At 40.4% G+C, this 16532-nt stretch overlaps 1 protein-coding gene across 11 annotated transcripts in view; it reads right to left on the reverse strand.

The window, feature by feature from the left end:
* Positions 1-520: 520 nt before the first annotated feature.
* The window catches only part of trim9 (tripartite motif containing 9), a 46512-nt gene continuing 30500 nt past the window's right edge, over positions 521-16532 (reverse strand). For 2 of the 11 annotated variants that reach the window (XM_069193260.1, XM_069193267.1), the window contains 8 exons: positions 14997-15107; positions 14285-14438; positions 13770-13927; positions 11094-11232; positions 9364-9402; positions 7087-7336; positions 6365-6527; positions 521-5373 (listed from right to left, as the gene is read on the reverse strand). In XM_069193260.1, coding sequence (XP_069049361.1) covers positions 5296-5373; positions 6365-6527; positions 7087-7336; positions 9364-9402; positions 11094-11232; positions 13770-13927; positions 14285-14438; positions 14997-15107 — 1092 coding nt within the window. In that variant the 3' untranslated portion in view covers positions 521-5295. Of the gene's footprint in view, positions 5374-6364; positions 6528-7032; positions 7337-9363; positions 9403-11093; positions 11233-13769; positions 13928-14284; positions 14439-14996; positions 15108-16532 lie in introns of all 11 variants that reach the window. The other 9 variants (XM_069193257.1, XM_069193261.1, XM_069193256.1 and 6 more) reach the window with 6 other exon arrangements.

Raw genomic sequence — 16532 nt, forward strand, 5'->3', positions numbered from 1 at the left:
ACCATATATAGAGAGATTCTTAAGCAAATTCGTGAGATGTGGATAGACTACAGTGAATCCAATCACTTGGATTCTACCTAAATCACTTACACTGTAGCTACAATAAGAGGTGCAGACCCAAGGAAGAATCATATTTGCCGACAGCTCTGCCACAACAATCTTTGTGAGACAGATGTACAGTAACTTGAAAGCACCTGCCCAATGGGGAGGGGCTGTTTGTACAGGTGGCCCATTGTTAAGTGTTCAGAGGTTGATACCCATTTCAACAGAACCCGATTCACGTGTCTCCTGGATGGCGCAAACCATCGGGGTGGACATTCAGTGTGGCAAAGAGAAATCTGCCTGCAGATGTGGGCGAACACCGTCAAGTGTTCAGACGAACCATCGGCCCCTGTCTCTATAGCACCTATTGTAGAGGCAACTACAAATATTCCGTGGAGTTCACTCCAGTTTGTGTCAAGGTAGCCTTCTATCGCAGGCCAGACAACACGAACAACAAAGGACACCAAGGAAACTTAGAGCATTTGTAATTAATTTATTAAATATTCATTGGAACAGAAAAAATGGCCTTTCAACAGCAACAATAATAATCAGATAGCAATAATAACAACATTGACAATAATAACCACACTAATAGGCAAATAAAAAACAAAGAGTGGTACGAGGTGGCAAAGAGTTACAGTACATTCTATTAACATCACCAGCAGGACAGAAGGCTTAACTAGAACACATGGTCATTGTCACTGTGAAAATAACACTAATGGCAGGAACGTGGGCACTGCCACACACATCCCACAAATAAGGAACCACATCTTACTGTCCAGCAATAACACTGGTTCCCTTTTAAAACTAGAAATGAGATCGCAGAAGAAAAAAATTGTGGGACTTGATAATCAAGTTGGCATAGCACCCTTCTAGTTAATCAAAATCCATTTAAAAATGGAGTCAGTAAGTACTATGGCGGCCACATAATCCTTCTCTATTCATTGCATTAAATGGTTATACGCATCTTTTAGGTATCAAGTCCCTTGTAAGCTATTCACCATGCTTGATTGATTGTGTTTGTCTTCTAAGGACAATCTTGAATATCGTGTATAAAGTAAGCTGAAATTATGACTAACTGCTTTCCAGATCTGATGAACATATTAATTCGGCATAAGCCTTAAGACACACATTACATATTTGGTGTGTGACAGGTAATCAGAAGCATTAAAAAGTCACAATAGGGATCAAGATAAGAGCTATTGTACAAAGATGAAAACCTGCTATATAAGCATCTACAAAGCAAGATTGTTAACTAAAAAGCAGTTTCCAATTTTAATTTTTCAGACCCCTCAAAAAAGAACAGAGGACTTCCATGTTAGTTCTGTTAATGAACCTAGCATAGGGAACATGTCTGTGGGGAATGAAGATATGGCACCAGTATATGAGGGCAAATGCTAGCTATGTTAAATATAAGCGGCACAACATATGCTTATCAGTTAGAACTAAATGTTACCGATACTTCTAAAGAGTAATGTAATAACGTACCAACAGAGCATTTAATAATCATGAACTGGGATGGTAATGTAGATTCCGTCTTCCAATAAGTAAATATGCAATTTACCATGCATATACTGTGCTTTGTCATGCTTTACTATGCTTTAATCATTTCACTGTGCTTCACTAAACTTTACTCTGCCTTAACTATGTTATACCTCTGTAAACAGTTATAAGGATATTGTATTAACTTGGAAAACACATAAGTAGAATTCACGTTTCTAAATATATGTTTTTTCTAAGGGGAGAAATGACAGGATGTCTCTGCAGTGGCTTGTTTAAAAGCTCCTGGCATCAACTAATCCTTGTTTTTGAGCTCCTGGCATACTTCCCCATTTTTCTGTTTCCATCTGTGCCAGAAAGCATTCATTATGGTACAGTCATGAGTCATCCTTGCAGTGTGTAATTCCTGGCTTGCACATAAAGCACAGTGAAACCCTCCTGTCACAATTAATGTCATCCATCCATTGAACCATAACATCTTGCTTTTGTTGATATTTCCACTTAGTTTTCAGAGGGATAATAATGTAGATTGTTCAAGCCCAATCATACTTTTCATTGCAGCTTGTACAAGCAGTTGCTGGAGCAATAAAAACTTGAGAATTTAATTCGTGCTGTGACCAGCCACATTAGATTCAGTCTATCCATACAGAAACCTCAAGAATTACTGCACACAAGCAGAATATGGTTCCACTCTTGTTAATGTGAAGATGGTGTTTCACCAATTTGTCTAACAGTTTTCCATTGGAGACTAGCAACAGAGAGGAAAATGAATCCTCTTTTGTAATTATGAAGATATTTGAGGGTAGTTCTGCACTCGTTCAATGTTCTTCATTATGTTGTTCATTTTCTAGCAAATGTTTGGCCTCAGGTGTGAAAGTATTGGTGATTGGCCGAATACTGTAGGGAGAATAATGTTCAACTAATGCTTCTTACCAAAAAAACAAAAAAGCTATGTTCCTTTCTGATTTGTCAGCACTATTTGTGCTTTGAGAATTTTCAGGGATGTCAGGAGTGCTTATTTTCATGCACTTTTGCCCAATGAGTAATTACATGAACGACATTTCCAATCAGCAGTAGGATCTCATTTATATAAAACATATTAGCCGTCTTTCATTCCAATAGCTTGCTAAATTACTTAATTAATCCTTCCTTCACAATGATAATACAACACATACAGGATTGTTGTCCTTGAACTAACCATGGCTGATTTATGCCAATGTCATGGTCTGAAGAACACAGAAAACTATACATACATTTTCATTCTCTGACTATTTTCCATTAAGCTCCACAAGCAGATTAGGGATGGCACATTGGTTTGCATTATAACAACTGGGTATAGCAAAATCGACTTTCCCTTCAACCCCAACTGAACACAATCTACTGAGACCTGTGCTACTGAGGAATGACTAAGCAATCTGGAACGAAAGCCCAGTTCCTCCTCAGTGTCAAGGACCAGCAGTAAATAGGTTTCTCAGTCTAAATGATAAGCAACCAATGCTGAATCCTGTCACACTGGCATGTCCTGCGAACTTTGTGTTTTGCAAAAAATATTTGCACGGCACCAGCAGACAACTGCCAACAGATTTAAAGAATCATTAGAAAGGCACTCCCAGTAAGTATTTTTTTGTTTTGTACAGCACCTTCATAAATACAGTATTATAAGCTGTTGAAAACCATCGTGCTGAATTTGTCCAGTTACTGTAGGCATACTTTCATTCCCTCCAGGGAAAAAAAACCAAATATCTGAGTATTCATAAGCACCCTTGCACATTGTGAGCAGACTCATTTCCTGAGGTGAGGAATTTTGGTCGCTACAAGTAAATCATTGCGAATTGTGAAGGCTAGACTTTTGGAATTGATTCTTAGTGCTGGCTGATGAGATCTGAAGAATCTTGGCAAAATCCTCATCCAGTGGCTGGTACCACTGATGTCCATTCCTACCTCCTACTCAGGAGCACAAGCAATATATTTATGATTCATTACTTCTACTGAAAGAAGTCTGAGTAATTTTCAGAGAACTAAAACCTAATGTGAAAACCTAAACCCAGATATATGAAATGTGCAAACTAATACACACTCTTAGCCTTCAGAATTTATTCCCTAGACCTGACTAAAGGCCAATGACTTACAAACTGCTATAGCAATTCGAGATAATATAATAATAGTCTAGAATGACATCCACTGAATTCTTACCACAGGATGTTTACACAATCAGACCTTCCTGTATATGCCCATTATGTAAATTTGGCTTTAGTTAAGGTATGAAGAAATCTAGTAGAATCTAGTAGAAAACAACAACCATGATGATCAAGACACTAAGAGGTATATATACAGTATATAATGATAAGCAATACAAAACTGAGAGACTACCAAAACTCAATCACCTAGATAACTGTTGTTTTTTAGCCAGCTGCCGTAGCACCTTATGAACCTTGTGCAAAAGCTGCACAGCAGTTAAAGAAATCGATGGATCCTGTGCATTACGGAGATGCTGCAATATCAATGCGATATTTCCTCATCACGAGTAAAGGCTGTTGTGTTGTAGTAAAGACTGAAGGCTGGTTTCTGGCTGAATTGCACCTTTGCAGTAGTAGACATTAAAAGGTAACAAGCTACCAACAGAAAACACCTGGCATGCCAAAAATGCCCCCCACGATTCAACTGTTTGCTCCAGGGATCATCACACACTAATGTCAGCTAGCCTCAGACATACCAGTGCCAGGCTTTTGTCCAAGAGCACACCGTTTTGCCATTCGGTCATTGTATTTTCTGGACCAATGCAGGTGTCGAGCTCTTTGCTTAGTGCATTCCCCCTGGCTGTAGGTCACTGATAAGCTATCTCAGACTGATAGGAGACTGGCAGGATTTTGAGTTCTGAAGTAGAAAGAGAGACAGAGTGAGGAGATAAAGGTTTGGTCATCAAAGGGCTGTAAGTTTAGGCCACACAGGAGCATAAAACATTAAGGGATGATAAGCTTGCAGATAACAAAATAAGAAACAATTGACTTAAAATCTGTCCATCTATAGTGTTAAAAAAAGAGTGATGTCAAATAGAGATGTGCAAATACTCAATTCTTTCACTTCCGGTGACAATATGCACATTTTATCCCACCTCCATATTTAAATTCTGAATTCTTGCTCCACCTAGAGGACTATTATTGTAACTCATAGAAGCAAGCCGTGCAAAGCTGTCCTTTAGTACGGTTCCCCAGGTTTTGTGTACACCCCTATTAGCCAAGATACAGAGATAGTAAGGATAGAAGGGTTTTGGCTTGTCAGCAGAAAGCCAAATTTCAACAACAGAGGGGGAAAAAACAGCTGGTCACCTGACTTAAGCAGAGAATGGCACCCGCAGATTTTAGGTTTACTTGCTGCAATTTTAAACAAAAAATCCTAAACAGCTGTTATACATGACAGTTCTGTATGCAAAACTGAAACATTTCCAGTTGAAAAACAGGCTCTTTACAGATGTTGCTGGAACAGCATGCCTTCAGCCTGGAGATGACATAAAACTATATATCTGGCTTTGCAGAAAGCAGCAGCAAACATGTCCCATGATCAGCTGTAATTTAAGACCTCTTTCTTTCCGGGGGATGCTCTGTGTTGTGTCTTCCCTTGGGACCGACTCCAGGGTGCTCACAGGCGTGAGATCGGACCAACCTCCAAGTGTAATGGAGGACAAGTGTGGAGTAGGGATGCAGCCGAAGAGAACACAGAGACCAGTCCCTGGTCCACACTGGTGCCGCTCTTCCATTAACAAACTGAGCTGGGATGCTCTGGTTGCCCTGGGGTGTAGAAATCTGGGATAGCTAATCCAGTGTGTAGACTCACCTGAGAAAAAGAGGTAAACTGGGCTAAAACAAAACAAAGTAACACAGTCGTCTTTCTTAGATAAGCAAAGCCTTAGCCTTTTCCTGTACTTTATCTGTAATGTGGTTTCTCATACAGGAGGGGGAGCTGTGAACCTGCAGTATAAAACAGACCTCTGAAACCTGATGTATGCAGACATTGTTTTCATTTGAAATAGAAATAAAACTGCATTGATATAGTGGTTATCATCCCATAGGATCCCCACTTAATCCATCACGGAAGTGCAGCTCCACCTGGGCGACACATGGCAGCCGTTATGAACCAGCAGCCCCACTCACACAGCTGATCAGGGGAGAAGTGAGGAACAGCTCCAACAGATGAATTAAAGGGGAGCTTTAGGAAAATTGCAATTCAGACAGGCAACACCCCTACTCTTCTCAACATTTAACATATTGACAGTTATAATATCAGTGCTGTCAAAAGTACAGTATTTTTATTAATTCCACCTCAGTTTTCAGAAATAATGAAAACTAATAATACAAAAACTTTCATTTTTAACTTTTGTAAATCTTCATAATCATTCCTTGAATTGACCAGTCATTGACCAATCACTTTCCATCATAACCTTTGGCTGGCCGGTTGTTCCATTCGAGCTGCATACAGCAGCTCATCAGACTAGAGCTTATTCTGGTTCCTAGGTGTGATGCGATCAGAGAGAACCTGACACTCCTCCCCCCTTAATGGGACACTGGCCATCACAAGACCAATAATGCTGGTCCCCATTCATACAGCTGGGTGGCCTGGAGAAACAGAGCTAATGTACCTCACTCAAGGAACAATCTCACTGTCTGCAACTTGGACTTGAACCAACAACCCATTAGTTATTGATCCAGTGTGCTATGATATGTCTGTCATTACACAGAAGACAAGCCTACAACAGCTCACAAGTCATCTAAACATGTAAAAGCATTAGTGTATTTCTGAGAGCAGCACATGGAGCGCAGAAGGTCACCTGCACGTTTCTGTTGAGGCTTATTGCTGGGAAGTAGAGGCCCTCCATTGCTTCAAAGGCAATGGGTCCCTGCTGCTCATCATTCACCAGGAAGATTAGGATTCCACGGGTCAGGTCCAGCAGCACCCCCACCGTCGCCCCTTTACTGATCCCCCCGTCCGTCCTGACAAAACACACACAGACCCACTCAGAGGGGACTACACAACCAGCTCCCCGGGCTGCATGGAAGCAGAGAGAGCTCTGTTCTGTGAGATGCGTTCCAAAAGTCATTATTCCTTCATCATATGAATAGCACGTCTCCTCCTGTGAAGAGCATTTTCATATTTTAAAGAACCATGTGGGAGGCTGTGCATAGTTCAGCTATACACAGCTGGCACACTGGCAATGTGCTTTTCTCCAGAGGCAGAGAAGAAGGAGCAAAGACAGTACTGTGAAAACAGGCTGCAAGGACAACAAATATTGCAATAAGCAGACACTGGGGTGCCTCAGGGTACTGTATATCTTGTGATGTTCCTTCAGTTTTAAACTGAAGAGAAGTCATAGCATTTTAACAAAGTGGCAGAAGGGGAAAGTGTTCATGGCAAGTAAAAGCTACTCAACAAGACAACACATCAGCAAAACAGAAGAAGGCCCTGAGAGCAGAGGAGTCCCTCTCTGGATTTCCTCACCTGCTGGTGTGCGAATTGTTGTGCATGAACCAGGAGCGGTTGTTGTCAACATACATGGCCCAGGCCTTGTCGTCCTTGCCCAGCATGACGTCCTTCAGCACGTCCACCCGGGCCACCCCGAAGGCAGGGTCGGGGTGGTTGTCATAGCGATCGACGCTCAGCTCCCAGTAGTGTATACCGCGTGAGAAGCCAGTGTTGCCCAGCACCACCCGATCGTCGTAGCTGTTACATGTCACAGTCAGGTTGTCATTAGAGAAGATGATGTCTGGGTGGGCGGAAGTGGGGTCAAAGGTAAACCAGGCAACTGCAACACACCAACAAACAAACGTGCAAAAGAAATACATTGGTATTGTTATGCCCTTTACTTCACTTCACTTACAGTAAAATGCTATGGGACTCAAAATCAATGTTTTATTTATTTTTTAATTTCACTTCACTAGTACCACAATTCGTATCAGCAGTTTTGAGTCTCCAATGTTCTCCTGTCATTATCCAGTGGAACAGGAGGCACAGAAAGTCCACAGAAGCTCCAGGTCACATGGCTCTTTATAAAAGGAAAATCAGAGCTCAGCTATGGGTTAGAGGACAGAAGATGTTCTTTATGTAACGCCAGATAGTGATCCCAAATTCTGGCAATACTCGTGTCAGTTTTGGAACTGCAGCAAAGCCTGGATTCAAAACCAGTATTGACAGCCTCTTCCTGGTTTCCAGACCATTTTTACAATGGCCATTCAGTAAAATTGCCATTCAGTAGTCTAAAATATTTGTGTAAACAAGCAGACTACTGATTAATAAACAACATGAAAAAGTGCAAGACAAATAAACAGAGAAAAAGAATAATTGAGACAGTAATAATAAAAGACAGTTACAAAGGCATTTGTTTTTTAAAATGTTCTTTACAGATAGAGAACAAGCATGGGCGGGGCTTCAGCGAGTCCTGGACTGTAAGGTAAGGGTGTAAATAATGGTGATGATGTTGAAATCTGAAATGGATAAAACATAAATACAGGCAAACGGGGGATGGGCAAGAATCCCACTGGTTAGCGTGATCAGTCAGCCTCTCTGATTTTTACTTCCAAATCTTACTGATGACTTAGATAATAAGAAGATACTTTGTGCCCTGAAATATGCATTCATTAGTCATGTGTTGTCACATTCATTAGCAATTCAGCATTACCAACTGTGTTTGTCAGACATGGTCACCAAATTGTCCTATGTATATTTTCTAGGGAAATTGAATACAGAAACTATTGTAGAATATAGAATGAATTCCAAGAAGCCATCTCTCATGAGGAATATAAACAAAGTGATGAAGGTGATTACAATCTCTGCCTGTTATTGTAGCTGAAATTCTCATCATGCAGCAGAGAGCAGAGTATTTCTGGGTTGCGGCTGTAGATAAATGATCATTTTAATTAAAGACATTTTAGCTTAGACCCTTTTAACTTTTTAAATGTCTAATTCTGTTATCCAATGGGAGTCTTGCTTGTCTAACCATGAAATAAAAGGTCAAGAATAGTGAAAAATGTATAAAACATTTATTAATACAGAAATATCTAAAGCAAATGACATGGCACAGTTCTATTTTTAAGTTACAAAATGCACTTCAAAATAATTGCATTGAGAGAAATAAAATTCATACCAGTGAAGACTATAAGACATTTACAAGTCACACAGGCTTTAGTTACAGATTTCAGTCTCCCTTTTTATTGTTGTGACTGAAAAAAGGTCAGCTATTACAGTTTTCAATAAGTCCAACAAAACTGGGTAATTGCCACTCACTCATTTTGACATTAATTCATGTCATTTCAAATTGTTTGCATCGAAAGGTTTGCTTTAGATTTTCTGGTTTGTGTAAAACAGCTGTGCATAAACCAATTAAATAAAAACAACCTAAAGGGCTTTTCCAAGTGCGTTCATTTACTGCTCAGAGTGAAGGAGGCAAGATTTAAAAACAGAGACAAGATGAGATGCACAGCATTCCTGTTTTTAAGTGTGAAAAGAGTATGAAGGCCTCAGACATGCATTCTTCTTAGCAGAGCTGGCCTAACCAATCACACTCAAGAGCAGGAAGAGGTCAGCAGGTGCTGTTTAGAGTCTCACACAAGAGACATCTGAGATCGCACCCTCACTCGTGAAGTAAAAAAAACACATTGATGTACAGTACACACTGTAGTTAAACACATCTATGATGATATATGTCATGTAGACTGCATATAAAGTAAAGTATGACTATACTTTATAAGGTAGCACTTGTACCACTCACAATGACACGTTATCATTGGCACTGTGCCCGAGGTGTTGCGGACAGGAAATGTAACACATCCATACCTGCTGCTAGATTTTTTAAATCGCATGGAGTGTATCCAGCTGAAATGCATGGGGAAAGAGAAAAGGAGAGAAAAGCTGACAGCACAGAGAGAAGAAAATACAAGACAATGCAACCTGGGAAGCCTGTCCTTCCCAGCACCCATTGCCTGAAAGCAAGCTGGAGTTGCTACAGCACTATTGTTTTCTGAACTTCAGACAGTGCCAGAGGATTAAACTGGAGCACTGCGAGTCTCATCAGCATTCACCAGGAAATGAAACAGCTCTGGCATGCGTGAGAGAAGTGCATACTAACCCGGACCCTTCCTTCACCAAGACCTAAGATTTGATCTTTACTCTTTCTTTCCCTGACACCATATGGTCACAATCCCTGCAGTACTCTCATTGCCATAAACCTGCTAGTCAATAATGTAATTAGAAATGTGAAATAGTTGTATTATAGCATAAGGCTACTTAAGTGTGGCCCATGTTTCAGTATAACTTGCTCTAATTGGGACCCCATCATTACATCTGTCACCTGAGATCTTACAGCGAGTGGCATCACCCGTTTCGACAATGGGAATGCCTTGTGCGAAACAGATCACACCATGGCAAGAGGTGCTAACAAAGGTATGTAGCAGTTTGTGTCATATTGGCATGCTACGCCTGAATGCTTGCATATAATATTGGATAGAAAACTAGTGGGTATAAAATCCTAGACATGGCAGCTCAGTAATGAGAGCTTTGAGGTGGCAGTGAGAGCTTATACAACAGATGGTGACTAAATATAAATGTTATTATAGGGAAACAGTACAGGACAGAGAAAGCCATAGACAATTGATCTGAAATTGGTGCTACTGCTTTACATCCATCGATCCCTTATCAGAAAGACCTTTGTTCCTAGTAAGGGTTGTTCCCTTATATTGACCTTCTGCTGCCTTTTTTGCAGACAGAGGACTCAGGCAGGGCTACAACCTGGACAGGATGCACAGTGACATCCTGGCAGAGTGGACACACACACAGGGACAATTTCAAGACACCAATTAGCCAAGCTGGTCTTTGGAAGTTGAGAAGAAAGAGTAGATGCTGGTAAAAAGACATGTGAACGCAGAAGATACCCTGGTCCGGAACCGAATCCACTAGTGCCACACCTCTTTACCACTAGTCAATAATGATATACTGTTGTTTAGCGGGGGGAGGGTGTTTTGTTACTTTTAGAAAAATAGACCAATTATACTGAGTCTATTTGGGGATTTTATATTGATCTGGGAGAAGGATGGAGGATGAAGAAACACAGAATTTAAATTGCTCTTGTAACAGCTTATAAGTATGAATTCCATTGTACCAGTACCGGTTACATATGGCAATAAAATTCAAGTTCAAGTTCATGTTCAGCTTATAAATATGGTTATGATTTTTTTGTGAGCTATGACACATATGCTAAATGGTCAAGAGCTTTTCAAACCTGCACGGTAGTTACTGTGCAAGATGCTGGGAAAGACGGGGCATTTAATCCAGTATCTGCACATCACAAGCAACGCCTGTGTTTATAACGAAACCAAAGAACATAGCAGGCTTAGAGAGATGAAAACTGAATGTCCACTTGGACTACATTAGGGATTTCATACCACTAGCATCCACTGAGTAATGGGCCCTTTTCCTGTCCTGTTTTTTTGAGAAGTTGTAAAAATCAGATGGGCATGCAGGGGTCAATATGTTGTATTCAGGGAAATTCTGTAAGTTAAGAGACTTACTCTCAGAGGTCTGCATGACCAGTGTCTTGCTGTACTGCCCCACTCCGCTGACATTGAAGGCCTTCACACGGCACTTGTAAGTGCTGTTGAAGTGCAGCCCGTCCACTGTGCACATGGTTTCCTTCCCTACATACACCTCCTGCAGGAGGAAACGGGACAGGAGAACTGAGTTTCCACCCCTCTGTGAAGCGCCTGTCAGAGGGAAGCACTGCATTGATCGGTCAGTGGAGGCTGCTTCTCCAGTTTCAAGGGATTCATGCAAAAGACTCCTTTTGGCCTTACAGAAGAAGAATTTTATAGGAGCATAAAAGTTGTAAGGTGAATTTCAATTCTATAGAAATCTCTACTAAAATATAATTTCTAAACAGTGTAATTATAACGCATTCTTAAACAGAAAAGATATAAGTGTATCATCACCAACATCTTAATCTCCAATAATACACAAACTGGTCCTTCCATGCATGCTTTGACTTCTGTTTCTACTGCTGAGAAATGACCAGATGGATTTACATGCTTGAGGCACTAAGGAAAGCTGAACAGTCTGTCCCACGTCTTAAGAAATGCAGTCCGAGAAATGTTTTCCTGTCATTTCTAATGAGGGCCTTTAGTAAGGTCTGTCAGGTCCTGACTGATAAAAAGTGTTATAATCAGAATGCATTCATGATTATCTGTATAAATATAAGACACGGGACTTTAAACGGCAATTTTATTTTAATCAAATGTATTTAGTTATCTTGCGTTAACATGATCATTCTTAGGAACACAGCAAGAACACGAAAGGACCCGTTTTTACACTTGGCCAAGATGGGAAGGATGCCCATCGCAGCCTAACCCATTTACACAAGAACAAGAACCATCAACGTAAAGTCCTTGTTCAAATACAGTATCTGCGAATGGGATATTAAGTTCACAACACCCTGGTAATGGATCCAGGGTATTGGAAGACCTCATGCCTTTCAGATTCTTTCACAGGGATTTTGAAACCAGCCACTGGCTTAGCTCTACATACCGTAAACAAATAAGCAGAATACAATGAAACTGCTTGAGAAGTTTGAGAGTAAGCCAAACTAATAAATACATTTCCACAGAAGTGACCTTTACTTTTATTTTTGAATTAAAACAGAACCTCAGATATAGAAAAAAACAACCCCAAACGGAAAAAGAAAATCTGTAACTTGGATGTTTAGCATTGCAAAAACATCATCGACGCTCAATGCCAATTCAAATTGCGCTAAGCTGTGTGGCATTTTGGCAGAGCAGCATGTCAATTAGAACTTAATTAGGTTTTTTCTGAATCTGTCTTTGATTGTAAATAAATGAGCTGTTCTGCAGGCTGGGTGTTTATTAGTGATGGGAGGCCGCTGCTGAATGCAGGGGGGTGAAGTATCAGGGAGATGGGAGAGGAGTTAGTTGAAGAGCAGGTAACAGAAACAAGACCTGCTTCCTCTGTACTGAACAGCACTGATGGTGTTCAGCTTGTGCCCTTCTAATGTGTTGAGCTAACAGAAGAGATATTCAGAAAACCTGTGGTTTTTACAAAGACATTTGCAAAGGTTTTCATCCCCTGTAGGGGTGTATTCAAAATAGGATTGCAAGGAACAAAACATAAACAAAAATGCAAGTGTTATTAAAATAATTTAAAAATAAGAACAGTATTGTTGCATGTAGTAGACCTCACTTTTAGAGCCTCATAAGATTTTAAAGAAAAGCAGGTTCTTACTGCAAAGTGAACAGTGTTTTTTAAAACAACACGGTTGATTTCTAAGGTCCCATTCAGTGCAGTTCATAACGGTTGCTCTGATTCTAGCAGGTAGAAAAGCCCACTTTTCTCAAGCCCATGGTTACATGCAGTATAACCGTACATAGAAAATGTGTAGAAAACGTTTTCATTCCCCTTCCCACCATCAATTTGTAAATGTTAGCTTCTTTCCCAGGTTTGACAGTGACATGCCAAACTGACCATTATCACTGGGCCCACATCCTTAAAACTGTTAAACTGCTAGTAGAAAGACCCTTCTCATGTTATGGAAGTATAATTTAACAGCAAAAAGCCTTTCAATTAAAAAAAAATGAATTAAAGGGCTCAAATTGTTCCATTGCAGGAATGTAATTTGAGAGGCATGCATTAGCTGCCAGCAGACAGGGGTGGCTGTGCAGCTCTGAAACTCCGACGGCTTCTTTGTACTTTGATCAATGGCTTTTAAAAGGCCGGTTGAGATCATCTGCAGTTTATATGCAGTCACTTTCACTTCTCATGAGCTGCTCAAATCACTTGAGCACAGAGAATTAAGGTCCTCTTGGTCACATGACCTTTGCCATTCTTATGACTCACTGAGGTCACGTCAACTCGACTCTGTGTCACAGCAATCAAAAAAGAACTTTGGGAAATTCAACAATAGCACTGCAACCTTCAAGACACATTCCAGATGTAAAGCAGTAAGAGCTTCATACTTTCCTAATGGGGCACAGGTCTTTCTGATTAAACTATCTAAATAAATGCTCTTAGCAGCAGCTTTTAAACTAGTGCAACATGATGGTGGTGATGGGGCAGGAGCCCTTATTACCTACGTATCAAGCGCTTTGAGTGGAGTATCCAAATATAAGTGTAAGTAGTGGTATTGGTATTAGTAAAGGACACAATCAAGCAAGCACAGATGTGAACATTCAAGAACCTACCCTGAATTGACCTCCGTTCCCATCATCAAGTTCCAGGATGTAGCCGTCCACCTGCACTGTGGAGAGGGGTGGCTGTTTCCATGACAACGTGGCACTGTTATTTTGCGTGCAGCATTCCTCCAGCTGCAGGATAGGGGAAGCTGGGACTGCAGAGGGAACTGAGCCACAATTACTACAATGTCTCCGATCAATCATACTCACACACAGAATGAGTGCCACTTCATCACAATAAGTTTAGAAACACCCGCCGACACCTGTGAAAATTAAATGGCAAGGCAATTAATAACACTCTCACAGTGAGTGCAAACTATTGACATTCTTTTAACGAAGCTTTACTTAATGAAAGCCAGAACTGTGAGTGAGGATTATGGAAACTCTCGCCCAAAGTCAAAAAGAGAAATCTAGATTCCAATCTAGTAGAATAGGAATCTAGTCTAATCTAGACATTTATATTCCAATCCTAATGTCTTTGTCAAGACATATGACAAAAAAATACACAACTTCCTCAGCTCTACCTTTCATCTGAACGAAGTCCAGCTGTTGGATGGTCTGCAGAAGTGGCCCACTGTCCAGAGTCAGGTCGAAGTCACTGGTCATCCTTGGAGTCAGTGTGCCCTTCCCCCACTGGCTTTCTGTCATGTGTACCCTTCTGATCAGAGCATCTGAGATCTGAGGTACGGGGGAGAATATACAACATTCACTTCATCACACTGAGCTCACATGATGTATACTTCTTTTAGTGACCTTTGAAATATAACATGCCAATCAGATATTTTGTCACAAAGCAGCACACGGTGTCGTGTTTGGTAAAGAGACTTTCACTCTGGAAAAACATTGGAGTATATTAACTAAAAACATAAAATCTAAAAAAATCCCTTAGAATACACACTGGTCCCAAAACTGAGTTTCCACACGAGAAAGCTCATATTTATGGCCATATTACAACTATTGTTAAAAATATAGGGGGGGGGGGGGGGTAGTTTTATTCAAAAGAGGGATTTGTATTCAAATATATCTGCACAATTAAACCAATGTATTTTGATACATTTGATACCAGAAAGAAAGGGAACTATATTAAAATACAAAACTGAGAATCAAAATAAAGATGTTCACAAACATGGATGATGTAAATGAATAGAGGATAGCAACTCTAGAGTTCCTGGACGCAGGCATGACTGACCGAGCGCTTTGTGTGTTTGTGCAAAGAGAGGTGTGTTCGGTGATGACCTGTAGGAAGCCACTAGGGTCATTCTCCTTGATGACCTCCAAGCAATACTCCATCAGTCCAGTGGTCTGGCGCAATTTGACCGTACAATGAGCGATCTGATCACGCACCACCTGTGAGGGGACAGAGAAACAGTGAGATCAGACATCAACTCTTCCGAAAGAGCAGTTCAGCTTTGTGAGTTGCTTAACATCTGCTTTTGAGAGACAAATTCAGATAACCTGAGTCATAAAAAACAGTTCTAGGTTAACATAAGAACAGTTACAAATGAGAGGAGGCCATTCAGCCCATCCAGCTTATTAAAAATAGAAACTGTTGGTTTACACAAAATAAAATCATGCTCTCCTTCTGACCCAATACATCGGATTTCTAATTGTTAAACTGCCACATTACAAGAAAATGGTAATGCTGAACCACTGTTGCTAGGTAACGGTAAAAAAAACTAAATGTTATTTCCAGACACAAAATTGCCAACCTGGCTCTCAACTATGAAGAGACACAGCTCCAACAGCTGAGAACTACATGCAGTTAACTTCCCACACTGTGCACTGGCCCAGCTTCTGGAGATTACCTGCAATGTTCCTGAAGTGCATTAATTTCAGTTTAAGTCCTGAACCAGGCCTCTACTCTTTATACTTACAAACTTATTACAAAATATTTAAGGCATATATAGAGCATATAAAGGATACATAAATTTAAAATGGATCTATTATTTGTTATATTTTAAATATACAGATAAAATTTCACACTACTGATTCTCATAATGGACCAGTAGATGATAATGTGGCATATGGTTTTGATAGAGCTGTTTCTCTACAAAGAAAGCCTGCACATCTGGACCAAGGGAAAGGGACAGATAAAAACCTGCATTCCCTGCAGTTGCTTTTAGACAGATTGTAGGTGTTTGTCAGACATTCAACTTGTTCTTATATTATAGAGGCTAGAGGGGCTCATCAGACTCAAACACCCTCACTGCCTGCCAGGCAACACTGGCCAAACTCCAGCACTGCGCATAGTTGTCTGTGGTGATTTCATGAGTAATCAGACTGTCCATCTGATAAAAAGCTGTTTCCCGTGCCTGTCCTCCACACACACTGAACTGCAGAACTATAAGGAACTGCCTTGTTCTAGAATTACCAAAAATTCAAGATAAGATATACAGTATCTGACTACTTTGCTTCTCAGTATATTGTCAATACTTATAATACTGCTTGTATATTTTGCTAAATATGTTTAATGGCTTAACAAATATTAACTCTTTGTAGTGGCAAATCCCACTTAAACAGGTTTTAAAATGAACTGAAGGTTAAAATCACTGAAATCCAATTGCCTTTATGGTATTTATTCCCCTAATGATAGAAATAAAGTTAAAATGCAGAAATATCCATATTTGCACAGCATATCCACAGGTCCAAGCTGAAAAGTTCCAGCTGAAGTCAGTCTGGATGCTAGTCTGGTTGTCAGTGCTGTATCATGGGAGCACTGTCTTCACCCCTGCACCGGCCTGGCAGTATTCCAGTGGCACTGCTGGTCACTGC

Source organism: Lepisosteus oculatus, chromosome 8 (assembly GCF_040954835.1).
Source record: "Lepisosteus oculatus isolate fLepOcu1 chromosome 8, fLepOcu1.hap2, whole genome shotgun sequence".
NCBI lineage: Eukaryota > Metazoa > Chordata > Actinopteri > Semionotiformes > Lepisosteidae > Lepisosteus > Lepisosteus oculatus.